Genomic DNA, 20,171 nt, shown 5'->3' with positions numbered 1-20,171 from the left:
ATTTAAAATATGTGGAGAGGCCCATATTAATTTATAATGTTAATTCATTGAGTTTTACTTATAATATTAGCTGGTACTTTGTAATGATACTTAGGCACAACTTGTGCTTTAGTTTTTAGTTGATTATTAAAATTTGATCTCTTAGCTTTTTTTTTTTTAATTCATTGAGTTTTACTACTAACTATTTTAAGCACACAGGTTAATAATATTTAGTATATATTTTTTTTTATTTTCAATTACTTACAAAAGTAAGTATTGTATACCATTTAATTTTTTAATATAATATTTTTAAAAATAAATATTTCTATTATTTTTTAATAGATGTTGTCACTACTTAATAATTAATTTTTATTTGTATTATTATTTAAATAACACTTGTTATTAATTACTTGTTATTTCGAACTCGGTTCAACCACTTAAGGCTTAATTTGTATAAAGGATCAATTTAGATCAACACTGAAAGGAGTAAGATTTTCAACATGAGATCATGAATATGGATAAAAATGGGTAGGATACCGCTCATTTTTATATTTACGTTTTTTAAAAAATTTCGTACCCGATCTTATATTTGCGGGAGTAATAACTTAATCCTTATATCTGTATTCGTTGGAAACCTATATATGTCTTTACATGTAGCTGGGACTCGCACTTTATTAATGTTAAAATTAATAAATCAATAAAAAATTAATCAAAACAATTATTACAAATAAATCAAAATTATATTCTTAAATTTAGAAAATATAATATTAAAAATCTCCACACATAATATTAAAAACAAACAAATATAATATTGATTTTTCTAAATTAAAGCCATCAATAAATAACTTTATAAAAATAATTATCCTATATAATAATTTATTGTGTGTGCGCGTGTATGTGTGTTTGTCACTATAGTACCTGCATATGTATCTGCGTAAATTTATAAGTAAATACATGCTCATGTATCCAGCTCTATGCATGTAATTATCCTTTTCTTCCTATTTGTGAATATTTTTATAGGTACCCATCATAAGATCCGTCCAAACTTTGTGATCCAAATTAGTTCAAAGTAAAGTGACCTATTTTTACACTAAAGGGATATTCTTCGACAATCCTTATGTCCCGTATCATGAAATACAATCAATATCATTACATGAGGTATGCATTTATTTTCATGATGTTACTCTTGTGTGAAATATTATAATACCCGCATTCGTATCAGTGTAAATTTACAAGTAAATACACATGCTTATGTATTCAATTCTATGCATGTAATTATTCTTTTCTTCCTATCTGGGGATATTTTTACAGGTATTCATAAAATCCTACTAAACTTTGTGATCTCGGATGAATAATTCAAAGTAAAGTGACCTATTTTTACACTAAGACAAGGGAATATTCTTCGACAATCCCTGTGTCCCATATCATGAAATACTAATCAATATCATTACATGAGGTATGCATTTATTTTCACAATTAATGTTACTCTTATGAAATATTTATTGACTTGAATGTCTAGTATCTTTTGCATAGTTTAAAAATTTGGTCCGACCTGGGTCGGATTGGTCCAACCAAAATTTGGTGGCATAATCAGGTAAGCTTGTTTATTGGATCGATCATGCATCTGGTCCAGAATGACCTAAACAGACTCGACTAAACTTAACCAATTTGGGATAAACCTGACGATCCAGATCAGTTTTTAAAACTCGTTAAAAAAACGCTCCAAACAAAACTTGAGACTTGTGTAATTGTGTGATTCAATTATTATTTGTAAACTTGTATTATCAATTTTAATACTTCAATTGTTATTTTGGATTTTAAAATATGAATGAACTTTTTTTAATCAAATAATGTTAGTTATATACTTATATATAATAAATACATATATAAATTTAAATTTTTTAATATATATCAAATCAAATCAGATCAATATTTAGTCCATCAATTATACCACTAACCCACTAGCTCAATGAGATAAATGACCGAATCCAGTTTGATAACTTGATCTTTTGCAAATATCAACTATTTTTTTGGAGTTTCAACCTTACATGAGACTTCAATGTAGCTAGGAAACTTCAAATATCGACTGGAGCATCAATTTATTCCATTTCGGTTGAGACATGTATTTGATTCATTTCATCCAAAAGATCAAAAGTTAATCCATTTCAAATAAATCTTTTCAAAAGCAATAATTAACTTAATTCATCACAAAAACACACAAGTGACACAACATCTCACTCCAATTCTATCATAACACTTATCATATTATATTTTAAATTTATATACTGTATAGATGTATAAAATACATAAATAGAGTGCATGGCTGTTAGTAGCCCATTCCAGCGCGAGAGTCGTCATCACAATTATCTGCTGATTTTAGAAAATTGAATATGGTTTTGAGGTAAAGGCTTTTATTCTTTTTCTTTTGAGTGCGGCTAAATTATGTATTTAGTCCTATAAAATATCATGCTTTTCATTCCTTTAGTTGCTTATTTATAATAAGTTTATTATTTTTTGGTAACTATTTTTTCCAACACTTATTGTTTGGTAATTATAAAGTTTATTATTTAATTTTCAAAATCTCTTTTCATTTTAAGATAGTCCTTTCTAGAGATGTTTTGTTCCATTAAGATTTTATGTGACACTAAAAAATGAAAGAAAATATCAAATAAAAAAGTGCTAATTATTTGAGTGACAAAAAATGATGATATTTTGAGGAAAAGAAGTAAATAGAAAAATGATACTTAACGCACAGAATTAACGGAATATTAACAAACATGTTTAGTTACAATACTATTTTTTCTAAATGAGCGATTAAATTAAAAAATAATATAATTTCACCTAAAATTTTGTATCAACATTATTTTTTTATTGAAATTTAATCATAATGCATTAACAATGTAAACTTTATTTTTTTTGGCCAAAGTCATACTTGCATTCATAACAGTAGAAACAATATAAGAAGGCATTTGATGAAAAACATGATTGCTAGCATTGAACCGTGATGTTTTTGTAAGAATATGAACAAATATGGTTGGCTTGTGGTCTAACTAAACTCACTTTTGAGCTTGGAAAATACCGAAGTGCATCTATACATTTATTCAATAGATTTTGAATATCCGAGACCCCTTTTCTTGTTTTTGATAAACCATCTACCACTGATTTGCAGTCAAGTAAGAAATCCATATTTTGGAAATTTCGATCCTTCAACCACGATAATGCATGAAGCAAACTCCAAGCTTCTGCCTCTTCCGGATTAGGGGGCCCTTTCTGCCAGGCCGTTTTAGCAATTACATAGGAGCCTTGCTCGTTTCTGATGCAGAATCTCATTCCGAAACCTTGTTGCTGGGCAAAATTGCAGCAACTATATTGCATTTGATTCTTCCAGGATTTGGTTTTTTCCATTGGGGTGTCAATTGTCTGTCTGTTTCTGCATGAATGCGGTGATCTGTGCGAGTCAGAAGCCAGTCAGAGTGATTCTGAAGAGCAAAAGAAACTGCTTCGCGAACTGGAATTTCCTATTCTCCCAAAGCTTGTTGTTTTCCGCCGCCAAATGGTCTAAAGCATTGTGACCAGTTCGCTGGATGTGTCTTGTGGAAGAGATTGAATTAGATCAAAGAGAAGAGTTTTTATTCCTTGTGCAGATAACACTTTTTGCTGAATCTCGGTCCATATTCCTGATTGGATCCATACACTGATTGCTTGGCTGCACCCGAAAAAAATATGCTATTCATTCTCTAGCCCATTCTCGCAGAAAGTGCAGTTGGGTTGGTAGATAACTCCTTTTCGGATCAGATTTTGCCGCGAAGGGAGATAGTCACGAAGGATACGCCAACTTAGATGTTTAATCTTTGGTGATACTCGTAAGCTCCAACCTGATTCCATAGCCCTTCTACTTTGAAATTGTTGTCGTAGAATAGGGTCTCCATGAGATGACTTGACAGTGTAAAGGCCATGAGCAATGAACTTCCAAATTTTCTCATCTTCCATATCAACATTTAAAAGTGGAATATTCTGAATGTGGTTGATATCATTTGTGTTCAGAATTTGGCTCATAATATCCAATCTCCAGGAGAGAGATGCATGGTCAATAAGAGAGCTAACTTTCATTAATTCTAGACCGTGTGGAACTGTAGAGGAGACAAAAGTGTTACCTTTTGATTGAAGCCATGGCTGACCCCAAACATTGATTTTCTCACCGTTCTCAATTCTCCATTCATGACCTTCCCTTATCACCGCCCCTGAAGCAAAAATGCTACGTCACATATGGTTTGGACTGTGCCCAAGATTAACATCCAAGAAATCAGTTTTAGAAAAATATTGGCTTTGAACACTTTTGAAACCCACATTTGGTTGAGTGATGAATTTTCAAGCTTGCTTTCCTAGCATAGACAAGTTAAAGGCATGAAGATGACAAAATCCCATTCCTCCACTATCTTTTTTCATTGTCAATTGTTCTCAACTCATCAAGTTTATACCCCTCACTCATGTTGCTTTTTTCCTCCACCAAAAGGAGTTCATCATTTTCTGCCGTTCATTTTCCAGAAAAGCAGGAAGGAGCAAAACACTCATGAAATAAGTTGCGATTGCCTAAGCACAAGATTTTATAAAAGTTTCCTTACCCACCCTTGAGAGATGTTTACTACTCCAGTGGTTGATCCTTTTCCACATTCTGTCTTTGATGAAGCTGAAATATGTCTTTTTATTCCTTCCAATCATTGGTGGTATCCCTGTTACTTTTCAATGCCAAAACCCTATGGTACTCCCAATTATGAAATGATGAGATTCCTTATGTCAGAAGTGGTGTTGGCACTGAACATGATCTTTAATTTCTGAAGATCGATTTTGTGACCCCGAGTCTTTTCCATATACACCAAGGATGGATTTAAGAATAATGTGCTCCTTTTCGCTGCCCTACACTATAAAAAACAATTATCAATAAATAAAACGTGTGAGAGAACAAGGACCCCTCTACACACCTTTCATGCAATTCTCCCCTATTCTTAGGCTTTTTAAGAAATGAAGAAAGACACTCAATGCAAATAATAAAAAGGTAAGTTGGCAGTGTGTCACCCTGCCTAAGTCCTTTCTTTAGAAGAATATGTCCTATAGGATCCCTATTAATGATGATTGAAAAACTTATCGAATCAAGACGAAGCTTAATCTAGTTAACCCAATTTTGATGAAAACCCATTCTTGTCATAACTCTCAAGAGATAATTTCACTTTATTTTGTCAAAAGCTTTACTAATATCAATTTTCATAGCCATCTCACCCATTTTACCCTTTTTCTTGCATTTCATGTAGTAGACAACCTCGGATGCAACCAAAAACATTATCAATGATAGACCTGCCCCCGACAAAAGTTTTGTTTGTTCCTCTAAGATACATTTGGCTAGTAAAGTTTTAAATATGTAGGCAAGGGTTTTTGAGATATTTTTGTATATGACATTGCATAGGGAAATGGGTCTATAATATTGCATGGAGGAAGGGTTTTGGTTTTTAGGGAAGAGGATAGTAGTGGTTGAGTTAATTTTAGGGGGGAGGGATCCTTTTTCAAGTAAAGAAATTATTGAGGAAAAATTTCTAGTCCACAAAGGTACCATATTTTTTTATTTTATAAAAAACAACATTTTATCCATTAGGGCCAGGTGACTTATTAGAATCCATTTGATAGAGAGCAATTTTGAATTCATTCATAGTAAAAGGGACAAACAAGGCATTATTGTCATCATTGAAAATACAAGGACCAATTTTATCAACATTAAGATCACTATCTTCCTCAAATGTCATAGAAGTGATGTTGTTTAGTTTCTTTTTGGTCGTGGTAGATGTGTGAAAAAATTTGGAGTTGATGTCTCCATCTTTTAGCCAAAAGATTTTGGGTTGTTGCTTCCAGTAAGCTTCCTCCTGAGCAATTAGGTTTGAAATTTTGTTGCTGACTTCCTGGAATTTTATTACTGACTCGTCATCCATTTTTTGTCTTAGGACATCCAACTCTCGCCTGCAATCATCAATACGAGCAGTGAATCTTGAACGGATTTTCTTACCCTGTATGTTTATGTTTTTTCTACACGCTTTTATCTTTGAGAGGAAGTCATTCAATTATGATTTGGCCCATCCATTGTCAACAATATGCTCAAGCTCGGGTTTGAGAAGCCAAGAGTTCTTGAATTTGAAATGTTTACAAAATCTGTTTTGCATGTTTTGGTTCAGACGCAAAAAAGATAAAAGAGTCGTCCGATTTTGAAGCAATTGTATTCATGAATTTAAAATTTGGAAAAAGATCAATCCATTATGAGATTGCCATGACTCTGTCTAACTATTCTTCTACACAGTCAAATTTTCCTCGTCGACAGACACAAGTGTATGTGTAACACTCCATAGGTAGATCATGAAGGTTACAGTCAAAGATGACTTCACGAAACCTCAAATAAGCCAAGAAGAGTGATCATGGATTCCCTTCTTATCATTATCAGAGAAGAGGTCATTAAAATCTCCAATGATGCACCAAAAGTAGAGATTCGTTTTAATATTTTGAGTCTTAGATTCATTTTTCAGGAACTATTTTACTTGAAATTCTCCTAGGATCTGTCAAATCCTAAGAAGCATAAAGGAACATTCAACACTTTGAAGTTCAAATAGTATCAAAAGACACGCTCTGCTATGATAGACATGCTCTAATGAAAAGAAAATGGTTTTGTGCTGAAATGTTCTTCAAGGAAGCTAAAGAAAGTGGTTTTCTAGCATGAAGAATGATACACATTTAATGCAAGCATTAAATATTCCATCAACCATAATCTCCAAACGCGAGCTTAAGTGAAAATTTATATCTGTTTAGAGACAACAAACACTTGTTGAAGAGTGTTTAAAGGAAAATATCTCAAGAAGAAGGGTTGAATTGTAATTTTAAAAATTTAAAACATTTTTCTTGAACAACAGCATTACTGCCCGTCTAGCTTTACAACTCACATTCTACACCAAACTTGTTACAATCAATATTTTTTGTCATACCAAGCCATTGTTGACTCTAATACAAATAAAGAGATTTGTTGTTTGTTTACACACTGACTAACACTCAATCATCTTAAAGAAGGATATACAATCTCAACATTTAGTTTTTCTTTGAAGGTATTCAAGGTGTTTTGATAATTTTACAAGAATTTACAGGAATATACAGAGAATATGAATGCGTAGGTTCTTGTTTTATGTCTTCAAAGCTTCTGGTTTATATAAGTCTTCTTCAACAAGTGTTCATTATCTCTAAATGAATAGATCTTTTCACTTGAGCTTGTGTGTGAAGATTATAACCATTAGAGATATTTAATGCTTGCATTAAATGCATGTATTCTTCATGCTGGAAAATCATTTAGCTATTGTGTTGAACAATCCATTAGAAAATCACTTCCTTTTGTGTTAGAGCATGTCTACTTTTTATGGCTATTGACAACTCTCAAAACTTGATCTTCATTTATTCTTTATAGGATTCGATAGATCCTAAGAGTATGTCTCTACAAAAAAATCTCAGATACAAAGTATTAAATAAAGTCTTAAATATCATTTTTTAATGTTGTATAAGATCATAACTTTATCTTGCTATCATCTGACATATCAGAGAAAGACTCATGAAGCATGTTCTAATATAGAATAAGACACAACTTTTAACCTTTACATTTATTTACATCTAATAAAAATAATTAGGGATCCTAATTTGTTTTAAACAAAAATGTCTTTTGACTTAACAAAAGGTCTATAAATACTAAAAGCTTTGAAGAAATAGGTTATGACGAACCTACACATTATCATTTTCGAACTCTTATTGAAAAGCTTTCTATAAATTCTTCGTAAAGTTCAAAAACTCTCAAAATACTTTGAACATCTTGAGAGAAAAGACTAAGAGCTTAGATTATATATCCGTATGTGAAACGATTAAGAATTAGTTAGTGAGCCAAACAAACAACAAATTTTTGAGCCAGGAGTGACTTGGTAGGACAAAAAATATTGGGTTGTTCAAGCTTGGTGATAAGTTTGGTTTGTAAGAGCTAGTAGTGACACTGAAGAAAACTTGTAACTTTGAGAAGTTAATGGAACTTGGTGGTTTATCAAGAATTAATCGTAGTTTCAGTGATTGAAACGAACCAATATAAATCTTTGTGTCTTGTTGTTCTCTTGCTCTTTTTGTGTTTAAACTTAAGGTCCATATTTGATTTTGTTTTTTAAAACACTTTTTAACAAAATTTGATCCCATCGTCTCACTTAGTTTATTGGAAAAATTTGTTATATATTTTTCAAAGTTATTTCAGACAATAATTATGTTTGCGAAACAGGTTTAGAAAATTCATAAAATCACAATTCAACCCTCATTTTTGTGATATTTACCTTTGAATATTGCACAAAGTTTTAGATTCAAATATTTTTATCTCTATTTGTTAGAATACAAGTGTGAATATGCAATCACAAATTGGGTATAAATGGGTAAGTTGAACAACATATAAATAAGAAAAATCTTTAAACATGATGCTTTTAAGATTTTGTATCAAAATATAATGTCAAATTCATTTATGTGGTGAGCTCATGACCCATTAGTGAAAATCTCTCGAAATTTTTCCCCGCTCATGTTCTAACACTATTATACACTGACAATAACTTTTGCAATTATTAAAAATTTGAGAACACTCATTTCCCACTCCAAATGATAGCAAGTTTAAGGGTGAGTAAAAGGGACTAATCCCTCAGAATATGGTAAACAAAAGTTTGAATCCTTATTGAAAAAAAAAATTATAATTAGTGTCTGATCACACCTCATATAGGTTTGTTTAGGAAGACACTTATAAAAAGCAAGTAAATAAAAATAAAAAGATTATATATCCCTCTCTATATAAAATAAAACAACTATTTTAGAAAAAAATGACTTTAGTTGTAATTCTTCAACAAGAATATTTTTAGGAATTTTTCTTAACCTCTCTACTATTTCAATCTATCTTTTATAATAACTTTAGTTTCAGTTTAAATTTTAATATTTTTAAAATAAGTTATCAATAATTAGAATAAGATTATATATTGTGTATGATAACTCTTAAATATAATTTATATGTCCAAAAAATTTATTTAATTGTATAAAAAATATTATTTATTACAAATTTTAATATAATACAATTTATATATTTAAAAGTATTTGTTTATTATAAAGTTTAGTTATAAAAAATATATTTATCCCATATAATGAACAAGCTAAAATACTAGTTCAATTAGAATGTATTATTGATGTAGTTATAAATTATTATATATATGATAAAATTGTTTATATTTATAATAGTTATTTAAAAATTATATGTAAAATAATTTTTGATTACTTCACCATAGAATTTGTTTTTTTACACAAGATTAAAGTCAAACATCATTAGCAACGTACCATCTAGAGTTACTTGGGCATTTCAAACAATGCTTACCCACGTGAAAGCCCTAAGAATATATAATTAGTCAGCTTATCCGAAACTTACGTATATTCCAACTTCTCCTCAGCAGCCCTTTGCATGATCAAGCATCGACGTTGTCATGGAAGCACGAGGGTGAGATGGCATCCATGTTACACAGGTTTCTAAAAAATAGAGTAAACTTTTTAAATTAGATTTTGGTGTCAATAATGGGCTTTTTGTTTACTTTTTTTTATTTATCAAACTGGTCATTTTTTAAATTTATTAAAAGTGTGTTTGGATGAGGTAATTTAAAATTTTAAATAACTTTAAATTCTAAGAATTTTAAATGCTCAAATTTAAATTTCTTTATTTTTAAAATTCTGTGTTTGAATTCCTTTATTAAAAGTCGAAACTATCCGTTTCCAACGCGTCCGCACTTGAGAATAAAAACGGCGAAGCTAATGGACGGAGTCATTCGTGGCGTCGCCGCGATTCTTGGAGGTCGTCATCATCGTCTTGAACTCCTCGAAGTTGACACAACGATTCGTGACACGGCATTCATCGACGAAACAGTTGAGGTCGAGGCTATTGAGCGCGAGGTGGAGCTCCGCGGTAGAGATGAGGCCATTTTTGTCGCGGTTGTAGAGATCGAAGGCATCACGGAACTCGCTGGATCCACCGTCGATGGAGGCATCGGAGCGGCAGAAGGCGACGAACTCCATGAGGTTGATGAAGTCGTCGCGGTCAGTGTCGAGGTCTTCCATGACATGGCGGAGGTCCTCTGGAGAGACGTCGGATCCGAGCGACCGGAGCACGCTGTCGAGCTCGTCAGCGGAGATCTTGCCGTTACCGTTGGTGTCGAAGCGGTTGAAGATTGTCTCGAGTTCGTTCATGTCTTCGAAATACGGAAAGAACTTGTTTTCAAGAATTTGAAATTCACTTTCTTGAAGATAGAATTTAAAATTCTATTCTTTTAACTAATTAAAATTTCATTTAAAATTCTAAAATTTTAAATTCTTTTTACTAAAATATTCAAACAGTTACCTTTAATAAAAAAAGAATTTAATTCCCTATAAAAAATACATTACCTAATTAAATTATCTATCCAAACACACTCTAAGAATAATGAATGATCGTGCTTTAAAATACGACCTCAGTGATAAGAAGTCATTTTCTTTTAATATGACTTCGGTAGTTTTAATTTAGGTGTTGTTGGATAACATATGGTTTAATGGATGACTTTGTTGTTTTTTTTAGTATATATGTGCATTTTTTGTGTGGTTATTGGGTCCTAATGTGAGGTAAGATGCATCACCATCATGATTAATTACTAATAGCATGTTTGTGAACTGGTTTCATCTGGTTTACTCACGTTTTAAGGTGTTGTTTTGTAAGTAGCATTTTTGTATTTTTTTTTTTTACTTTTGAATAACATATATTTGAGGGACGGTGAACACGGAAAAACAAACACACTATAAGTCCATATCCTAGAGTTGGTTTTACTTGTTAGTAATGCACAATAAAATAGTAACCTGCATTTTTTATTTTGGGTGCCATAACAAAGGAGTAGAGACAAAGTAGTAAAATTGTAAATTTTCAAAAAATAGGGAATGCCAACAGCAAAAAGGATGTGTGAATCACATCAAGAAATGCTATCATTTAATTATAAACTAATATTTAAATTATTTATAATATTTTTTTAAAATTAACAAATTTATTATATATAATAAATTGTGATTGAATGATTATATAAATTTTTTTATTAAATGAATACCTAATTTTTTTCTCTTAAATTAAACCCAAGAGGAATATGTATGCATTCATAACAATGCCAACGTCCCATCACACCTTTATTTTATTTAAATAGATAGAATACAGGCAGACAGACAAAGAAACTTATTAACAGATACTCAATCTGGGACCAACACGTGGAGCAACCAAATAATTTACGGAACAGAAATTACAATACCGATAAAGATAAAACAGTAACAAATAGTCTCCTTCCAAACTAAGTTCTTTTGGCAAACTCTGGTGGGCTAGCTTCTTCTTGCCATCTAAAGGCTCAATAGGCACAGCTGATGCCATTGTCACACACTTTTTGGTGGCTTCACGGATCTCTTCTTCTTAATGGGATACGATGGCTGATGTGCAATTCCACACTTGCCGAATTTTTCACCAACCAAATTTCTTTCTATTCTCATAGTCATCCTCTCCCTATTGAGGACTCCATGAATTCCTTACAATCCAATAATCTTGATCTTCATCTGAACCATACCCAACAATCACCACACGATGATCAAATACTTTACCACATACCCCACTGAATACTCCCCCACAAAACATAAAATTTACTAATAATTAAGAAAATTAAGAGAAAATATGCCTGAGAAAAATCACTTACTTACCGCATATACATGATATACTAATGAAATCTATGTTAAAACTGTTACTACCGTCTTTAATTATAATATCTTTTTTATTTTTTTATATAATTTATTTTTCTAATTTTTAGATGTATTAATTATTTTTTCCCTACATATACTTACTTAATTATTTTCTCTAAAAATATTAATGATAAAAAATTAAGCAAATAAAAAGATAAGAAAAAGATAGTTTTTTTAGAATGATAATACAATTAATTGATAAATTTATTATGATTAATTAAATTATTTACTTTTTTAAAGAGCGTAAATTAATTGAAAGATTCTTATAATAAGAGACACATGAAATATATAGAAAAGACAAAAGTAATAGCACATTTGGGTGGGCAGTTGCAAATCTGAAATTAATTGAATGGTCGTAAAAGAAAATTTTATCAAAAACAAGTTTCTAGCAAAATTTATCCTAGAATTTTTAACTCAACCCAAAAGGAAAAAAAACTTCATTTTTTTCACTTCAACTTAAGCTTGCTTGTAGGATTAAACTCGAGTTTGAGTTAAAGCATCCAAATGATTTATTTTTGCACAATCCCATTTAGGTTCTCTATATATAAGTCCAAGCTTGAATTTTCCCATTCTGTTTATTCTATGCAATGGGCACACCTTTCTGTCCTCGTTCATGGATAAAATTAATTTAAAAAGTAAAAACTTACGGATTCATATAATTTAAAGTCTTGAGAAAGGATAGACCCTTCGTTCTTCTCTTCACAAGAAACCCTAGGCACTCAGATTTGCTTGGTAACCTTCCTTGGGTGATCGAGAGGATGAAATATCTTAGTCAAAACCTCTTAGTAAATACTTTATTATTTGAAAATCTAAATACATGCTTAATAACTAAAATAACGTAAACTTACTTTATTGAAACATTAACAAATCTAAATTTGGAAACATTTTAAAATTCACGAGCAACTTTTAAATTATCTTTAATTAACTTATTTTCTAAAGGATGATGTGAGAGGGAAAACAAGTAGATTGTAGTATGATTATTCCAGTTAGGATGAACTTAGTTTAGTTCGATTCAACCAGTTAATATTTAGTTCAATTTGAAATTCAATTTAAATTTGATATAAATCTTTTTTTTAGCTCGATTTTAATTTGATTCTAGCTTGCAAATAGTTTGGTTTAGATCGTTAGTTTGAATCACATAAATAAAGAGTAAAAAAATTTACACATTTCAAAATTTCAATTTATCATAGGATTTTAAATAAAATAATTATTTATTTTTTTAAGAAGAAAACATTGATTTTAGCATATCTTGTGCTGGCTATTTTATTTAATAGAATATGTTTGGCCTTTTCAAAAAATTAAAAAACTAGAATCATACAAATTATATAATAATTCCTCCTCGTGATCCATGCGGCACGAGTGCTTGGCGCCTATTTTTAAATAAGCAAAGTATTAAATGAAAATGTTTATATTGGTTAATCTTGTTATTTGATAAATATTTTTAATTAATTAAGATTTCATTTTTAATATTTCTTATTTATTCTTTTTATATCAGATCTCAATAAAAATACTTTAAGATTATGTTTGATAAATTATTTTAATTAGTGTCTAACTGTTTTTATTAATTGAAAAAATTATTTAACTATTTGATAAATAAGTTTTTTAATAGCTTAATATTTTTTAAAACATTATTTCAAGTGACTTTTTTTAAATTTTATCTTTTAAATTTTATTCCTTTTTATCTTGGAAATATTTATTAAAAATTCTCATTACTCTTTTTAAATAAAACATATTTTGAATAGTTTTATATTAGATTATTTATTTTAACTATTACACTAATTAAATAATAAAATTATAATATCTAATTAATTGTATTTTTTGAAATTTATTTTAAAATTTATTCAAAATATTCAAAGATATAATATAAGATTAACTATTTGTTTAGATAAGCGTTGATAGAATTCATTTTGAATGAATGTGAATTTACAAATTTGATTTTGAGTATATAATTATCAAAATGAATTTTAATATTCATGTATACTTTTTTATATTCTAATTGTATTTGAAGGGTATGGGTGAAATATACTTATGGATTCAAGTTAGAGTGGATGAGGCTATTAGAAATAGTTTCAAACTTCACTTGTGTCTGGATCACCTAAATTAAGTTTGTAACTAATTACCAAACATAATGGTCAATGAAAAATCAAGTTTGACTAATCCAACACTCAAGTTTTAGTCATGTAAATGCAAAACCAAACATGCTCTTGTAGCCAAATACATAATATGAAAAAATCTAATCCATTCAACAAAAAATATGAAAAATATAATAAAAATAATATATCTATAAACAAAAAATTACAAGAGTTTAAAACTATTTTAAAATTTAAAATTATAACACTTCAAAAAATATTTTTATCCATAAAATAAAATTAAAATTTATATGACAACATCATATAAATATATTTACTTTTATCATTTTGTATTTTTTTTAATTATTTCAACAAGTAGTTATACCAATCACTTATGATTTAATAAATTATTTTAATTCTTTTTGTTAGCTACCTTTTCAGGTTTCAATTAACTTTTTATAGCTAATTTTTTTAACTAATTTTATAGAATACAATCTTAGCAAAAAGAGTTTATTTTGTTAAATGTGATTAATAAAATTAAATGATGTTAAGTGATTTTCTTTAAGTAGTAAAAATATAGTTTTTTTTTACTTAAAGTTAAGTTTAACAAAGTATAAGGGTATGTATGATACACGCTACACTACAGTATAAAGTGAAGAACAACAAAGGATACACACTTAAGTTATAAAATAAATTTTTATGTTGTCCATTGTTTGATAAATAATGGATAGTATAAGCAAAATAATATAAAATTGATTGAAAGTATTGGTTATTTAATGAAATATAATTTATTTTAACATTATTATTATATATTATAAAATAGGTTAAATTTTAATTTTGGTCTTTTATAATTTTAAATTTATAATTTTGATCTTCTTATTTTTAAATCAAAACATTTGATTTCTTATTTATCAGAAAAAATAATTTAAGTTTATTTATCGATTAATCATCCAAAGTCAATCATTAATTTTAATATGTATATCAATGTTGATGCGACACTTCTATAGACTCTCGACATGACACTTATATAACATAATTAAATAAAGTAAAAAATAAAAAAAAATGTTGATAAAAGTTAAAATAAGATAATAAATTACTAAAAAATTTGTTTTAATTAGTTAATTTTATAAACATTATTTTCTACGCATCATTAGTTATTAATTTTTTTAATTATAAAAATTTATAAATTAAAAGATATTTAATATATAAATATTTTTAATTTTGTTTTATATTTTTACTTTGAATAGTTCACATATTTTTATTTTACTAATTTATAATTAAATTTCATAAATTAATATATCAATTATTTACATAAGTTATTTTTTAAATTAATTTTAATATATAAATTATTTTTACTCTTATTACATAAAAAATATAATTGCATCAATTAATATATAAATTATAAAAATTATGTAAAGTTATTTTAATTCTTATTATTATATAAATTAATAAATTTACCGTTGGCTGAGCTTCATTGGGATAAGGGGAGCCACGGTCTAGGTTTATGTGTAGGTCTAGGCCTAGAGAGCTATGGCATCCCAAACTTTTTGAAATTATAAATATGTATAAATAGTAAAAGATTTCAATTATATTTTTAATATTTTCAATTATTCCGGATGAAAATCAAAACCCTATCTCAGCTTCTCTTTAGTTTCATTATTTATCCTATGAAGACTGATCACTTAAAGCTTGTGTTCGATAGAGGACAATATAAAAGAAATAGAGAAGAAAAGAAGAAAAAGGAGTGAAATTTAAGGTGAAGCTCCAACCAGAAACACACCCTTACCACTAGAAATACATTTGACCACAGCCTCAAAATGAATCTGAATATCAATCGCTTGAACTTCAAGCACTTGAGCAAGACGAAGGCCTTCCAGAGCACCCCACGATTCAACCACAAAAGCATTTGATCTTCACACTTTCTTGACAAATCTGCACAACCACATAACTCTAGAATTCCGTAAGAAGCCACCACACGTAGCTAAACCATACTGCATGCCTTCTCCAGGATCCATCACTGTTAAGAGCAACCCACCCTTCCAATGGAGTTTGCCACCCAATAGACACCTCCTCTTTCTGCCCAGGAGTCTGCACTAGCATCTAAGCCAACTTTACTACCTTACTCATTATTTTTAATTATGTATAAATATTACATAATTATAGTAATTAATTAATTATGGAAACTATGATCAATTTGATTTTTCTAATTTAAATATTCAGACTAATAATAAGTATATATTCTGATTTCAATTGATTGATATAATCTAATATATGATTATATATAGTAATTAAAGAAACGATGACTAGAGCATGATTCTTAAGATTTGAACATTTAAACTAGTATTCATTCTATTATTCTATTTCATATTGATCTAGGTTTATAATTCACTTTTAGCATACTAAAAAGAAATATTATAATTTTCTTTTTGAAAAATATAATCAATCATTACATATATTTGTAATAAAAAAATCATGAAAAATTTCTTTCTTTCATAATATCTATAAATATATAATTGATAATTTTAAAAATATTTATATGTACATCTGTATAAATGATCAATTGTACATTGTCTACTTTTTCACATTTCATTGTGCGCAAACTCTTCCTTCATTTTAATATTTCGTTATTACGTGATACTGTGTTTCTAAACACAGTTTTCAATGACGTATGAATTAAGTATTGATGCCCAACTACCTACCATGCATGTAGTGCATGCTATACGTGAAACTATCATTCATCCCATGCAGGAAAAAAATGGCAAAGATCTGTATGTTACGTGCAGTATTGCGTGAAAATAAACATAGTAAACACAAAATGAGTATGCATTTATAATGATGCCCATAGAGCCATCGCACCTTTATTTAGATAGATACTGTAGATAGACTAAACAGATACTCAATCTGGGGCCAACACGTGCAGCAACCAGATGATTTAGGGAACAGAAATTACAATACTTATATAAAGATAAAATAGCTCAAAGATAGTCTCCTTGAAATTTTGGCCTTGTTATTAATTACTTCCAAAGGCTCAATGGGCACAGCTAGCCGATGCCATTGTCACACATATTTGGTGGCTTGTTGATCGGTGACTTTTATAATGGGATAGTAACCCCCGTTTCCAAATTTACAAGTGCTCAGTTTTCTTTGTATTCTGATATAGCCATTCTCTCCCCATTTATCACTATATGAATTCTTTGCTATCCAATAATCTCCATCTTTTTCTGTACCATACCCCACAAGCAGGAGAGCATGATTTAATTCTGTACCGCATTTCCCTTTGAATACACCCTGACATAAGAAAAATTTGTCAACATAGAGAAAATATGCGCAGTAGCAAAACCTCTATTTATGATTAATGATCTTAATTTTTATAAAATTGAGTTCAGAAACAAAATTTTATCAAAAACAAGTTTTTAGTAAAATTTAACATAGAATTTTTAACTCAATGCAAAAACTACAATTTTTTACCCACTTCAGCTCAAACAAGGTTGTAGGACTAAACTCGAGTTTGAGTTAATTAAAGCACCGAATTAACATGATTTATTTTTGCCCAATCTCATTTAATTAGCTGCTCTAATTAAATTCACGTTTAAGGACGGGAACACCCCTCAAGCATGATATAAAAAAAAATCACATTCGATTGCTAGATACAATATATGCTTTGATAATCTTGAATATTCCCATGCTATTTATTCTATACAATAAACGACACACTTTTCTGTCCTAATTCATACATAAAATTAATGTTAAATATATTTTTTATCTTAGATAAATATCTTATTTTTGTGATTGTTTTTAATGAATTTTTATTTAGTGTTAACTCTCTAATAAAATACTTTTGTTTTTTGTTTATAATATTTTATCTTAATTCTTGATAAATTAGTGAGTTGTGTTTGTTTTTTTAATAAATTAATAAATTTTGTTTCAGTTTTAACTAATAATAAATAAATAAAATATTAAAAATTAAATATAAAATTGATTAATTTATAATGAACTAAAAGTAAGTGTTAAGAAAAAAATAAAATTATTATTTTATTAGAAATCCAATAAAAACAAAAATTTATTAAAAACAAATAAAAAATAAATATTTATTAGGATTCCAAAACATTTAAAGCCGATAATTAATTTAGAAACTTACTGATGTATAATATTGAAATTCATAGTCGTCTGCTGGAATAGGTACGGCCACTGGCTGATTTGCAATGCCCTGTTTCAAGGCTTCCTCAAGTTGGGTAGGAACCCATCCGTGGCCATCAATAGTAACAATAGCATTTTTCTGCACACAAGAAAAATGACTCAATAAAAAAAATGAAAATATGAATTAGAGTGATATAACTATTTTTCACAAGCATTTGTTGTCATCAAATAATCAGGACTAAGGTACTATATAACCTTATTTGAGTCACATTTACCCTCGTCACCACGGTAAGGGTAATCCTTTTCGAGACTGATGCCATTCTTTCTGATGTAGATATAGCCATGTTGTATATCTCCTCCACCGCACCCCCTACTAGAGGATGTAGTACAATCCACCACCTCTTGTTCTGATAATGAAATTAGATCACCTGTTTTTATCTTGACTAGTGATTCCACCGCACCAACTGCTGTGAATGCCCAACAGCTATCTTCATGATAAAAAGAAATTCAAACATTAAAAAAATCTCCAAGTAGTAAAATAAAAACGAGTAATGATACACAGATATTTTATTGTTTTAAATATTCTTGCTAACACCTTTTATTTTTCTTTAGGTGTCAGATAATATATATTGTATGTTCGTGTGACATTTTTCAATAAAAATAGAGTGTTACTACAATACTCGAAGTACTTACTACAAGTAGCTCCTTGGTTTTTGACTGGGGTAACAGCACCTTCCTTCCTCCAATCAACGGATTTGGGTATGGTATCTCCAACACGTGGCACGTAGTGGTTTCTTGGCGGCGTATCCAAGTCCAACCTCGGACCGTCGTCCCAGGTTCGCAGGTACATGGCTCTGTACTCCGCATTGGTGAGATCAGCGAACACGTTGAGTCCCAACTTGTAGGTTCGGTTCAGAGAGTTTCGTTCATCGATAAAGCGCAGATTGTTCTTGAAGATTTGAAACCTCTTCTCCTTCTCACCGAGCGCGTTGTACACCTTGTCGTGTTTCACCAGCCACTCCTCGAACATTGACATCACCTCGTCGTCGGTGCGCCTCGTGGCCCTATCCGCATGAGCGTTGTCATGTGATATTATTGACATGTCTAAAGCTGATGAAACTGCGAAAACCATGAACAGAAGCACGATCGCCATGTTCATGGTCGCGGACGATGTAATAGAACTAGCTAGAATTGAACCCCTTTTGGTTGAGAAAAAGAGGAAGATGAGGAGAATAGTGAGAATGCAGAAAACGTTCAAGGTACGTGGACCTTATATAGACGGGCAGGGTTGTATTGTATGAGATGTAATATAGACGGATAGGGTTGCATGAAAAGCTAGATTAAGAATATCTGTGGTTAAATGATCAATTTTTTCTGAGGGAGTGATTAAATGATAATTGAACTCTGTTATACTTTCACTACATAGCTAATTAACAAGGTCTCCTAAAGTAACTAGGAGAAGAAAGGATAACTACTCTATTATTTTGTAATTTGTTATTTATTATGCTAATAAGATATGATAATGTTATCATATAATATTAATATAATGTGTAAAGCTAAGTCTCTTTTTTTCTAGACAAAAAAAAATCCATTTGTCTCTTTTGTTTTAAGATATTATAGTTATTGAATTATTTTATGCTTATTTCTTAAAAAATAAAAAAGTAGAATTCTCTCGATTCCTTTTCTCTATTCCCACTACTAACGTCACGTAGCAATCATGAGAAGAAGTCTCCTTTCATTTTCTTTTATTTTTTTTCTGTTTGCTTGCTCTCTCTCTCTCTGTGCGTGATTACTACTTGCGCAGAGTTGGAGTGTCCCTTGAAAACGAGACGCATATGTAATCAACATCCTGTCTGTCATATACTGTTTACTGTACTGTAGCTTATGAGGTCTTACTAGGGTTTCTTTGTATTGGCAGATGAATGTTTGCCATGCATTTCCTGACAAGACGGCGATTAACTGAATTTTTCACGATGTATCGCAGAACCCCAGCACCTACTCAAATTCATCTCCAGAACACGGATTGGAGTTCATACTTCCTCACCGACTTGGAGTGTACTCGGGGAGAGTAGTATGCATTAATATTGCACATTGTCTTGAAAATGCTATATCTTGTAATGCTCAGTG

At 29.8% G+C, this 20,171-nt stretch overlaps 2 protein-coding genes across 2 annotated transcripts; both read right to left on the bottom strand.

Moving 5' to 3' along the window:
- Positions 1-9,852: 9,852 nt before the first annotated feature.
- On the bottom strand, positions 9,853-11,479 carry LOC114385288 (probable calcium-binding protein CML27). The gene is made up of 2 exons (XM_028345300.1): positions 11,422-11,479; positions 9,853-10,289 (listed from the first exon to the last, which is right to left on the bottom strand). Exons 1-2 carry the CDS (start codon positions 11,477-11,479, stop codon positions 9,853-9,855), a joined length of 495 nt encoding a protein of 164 aa, XP_028201101.1.
- A 5,233-nt stretch (positions 11,480-16,712) lies between these two features.
- On the bottom strand, positions 16,713-19,291 carry LOC114383194 (probable cysteine protease RD21B). Its single transcript, XM_028342811.1, has 4 exons — positions 18,738-19,291; positions 18,300-18,532; positions 18,046-18,183; positions 16,713-17,195 (listed from the first exon to the last, which is right to left on the bottom strand). Exons 1-4 carry the CDS (start codon positions 19,201-19,203, stop codon positions 16,965-16,967), a joined length of 1,068 nt encoding a protein of 355 aa, XP_028198612.1. The 5' UTR covers positions 19,204-19,291; the 3' UTR covers positions 16,713-16,964.
- Between the last annotated feature and the right edge of the window lie 880 nt (positions 19,292-20,171).

The sequence above is a fragment of the Glycine soja genome, chromosome 14 (genome assembly GCF_004193775.1).
Source record: "Glycine soja cultivar W05 chromosome 14, ASM419377v2, whole genome shotgun sequence".
In the NCBI taxonomy this organism is placed as follows: domain Eukaryota; kingdom Viridiplantae; phylum Streptophyta; class Magnoliopsida; order Fabales; family Fabaceae; genus Glycine; species Glycine soja.
This window is presented reverse-complemented; position numbering and strand designations above follow the sequence as displayed.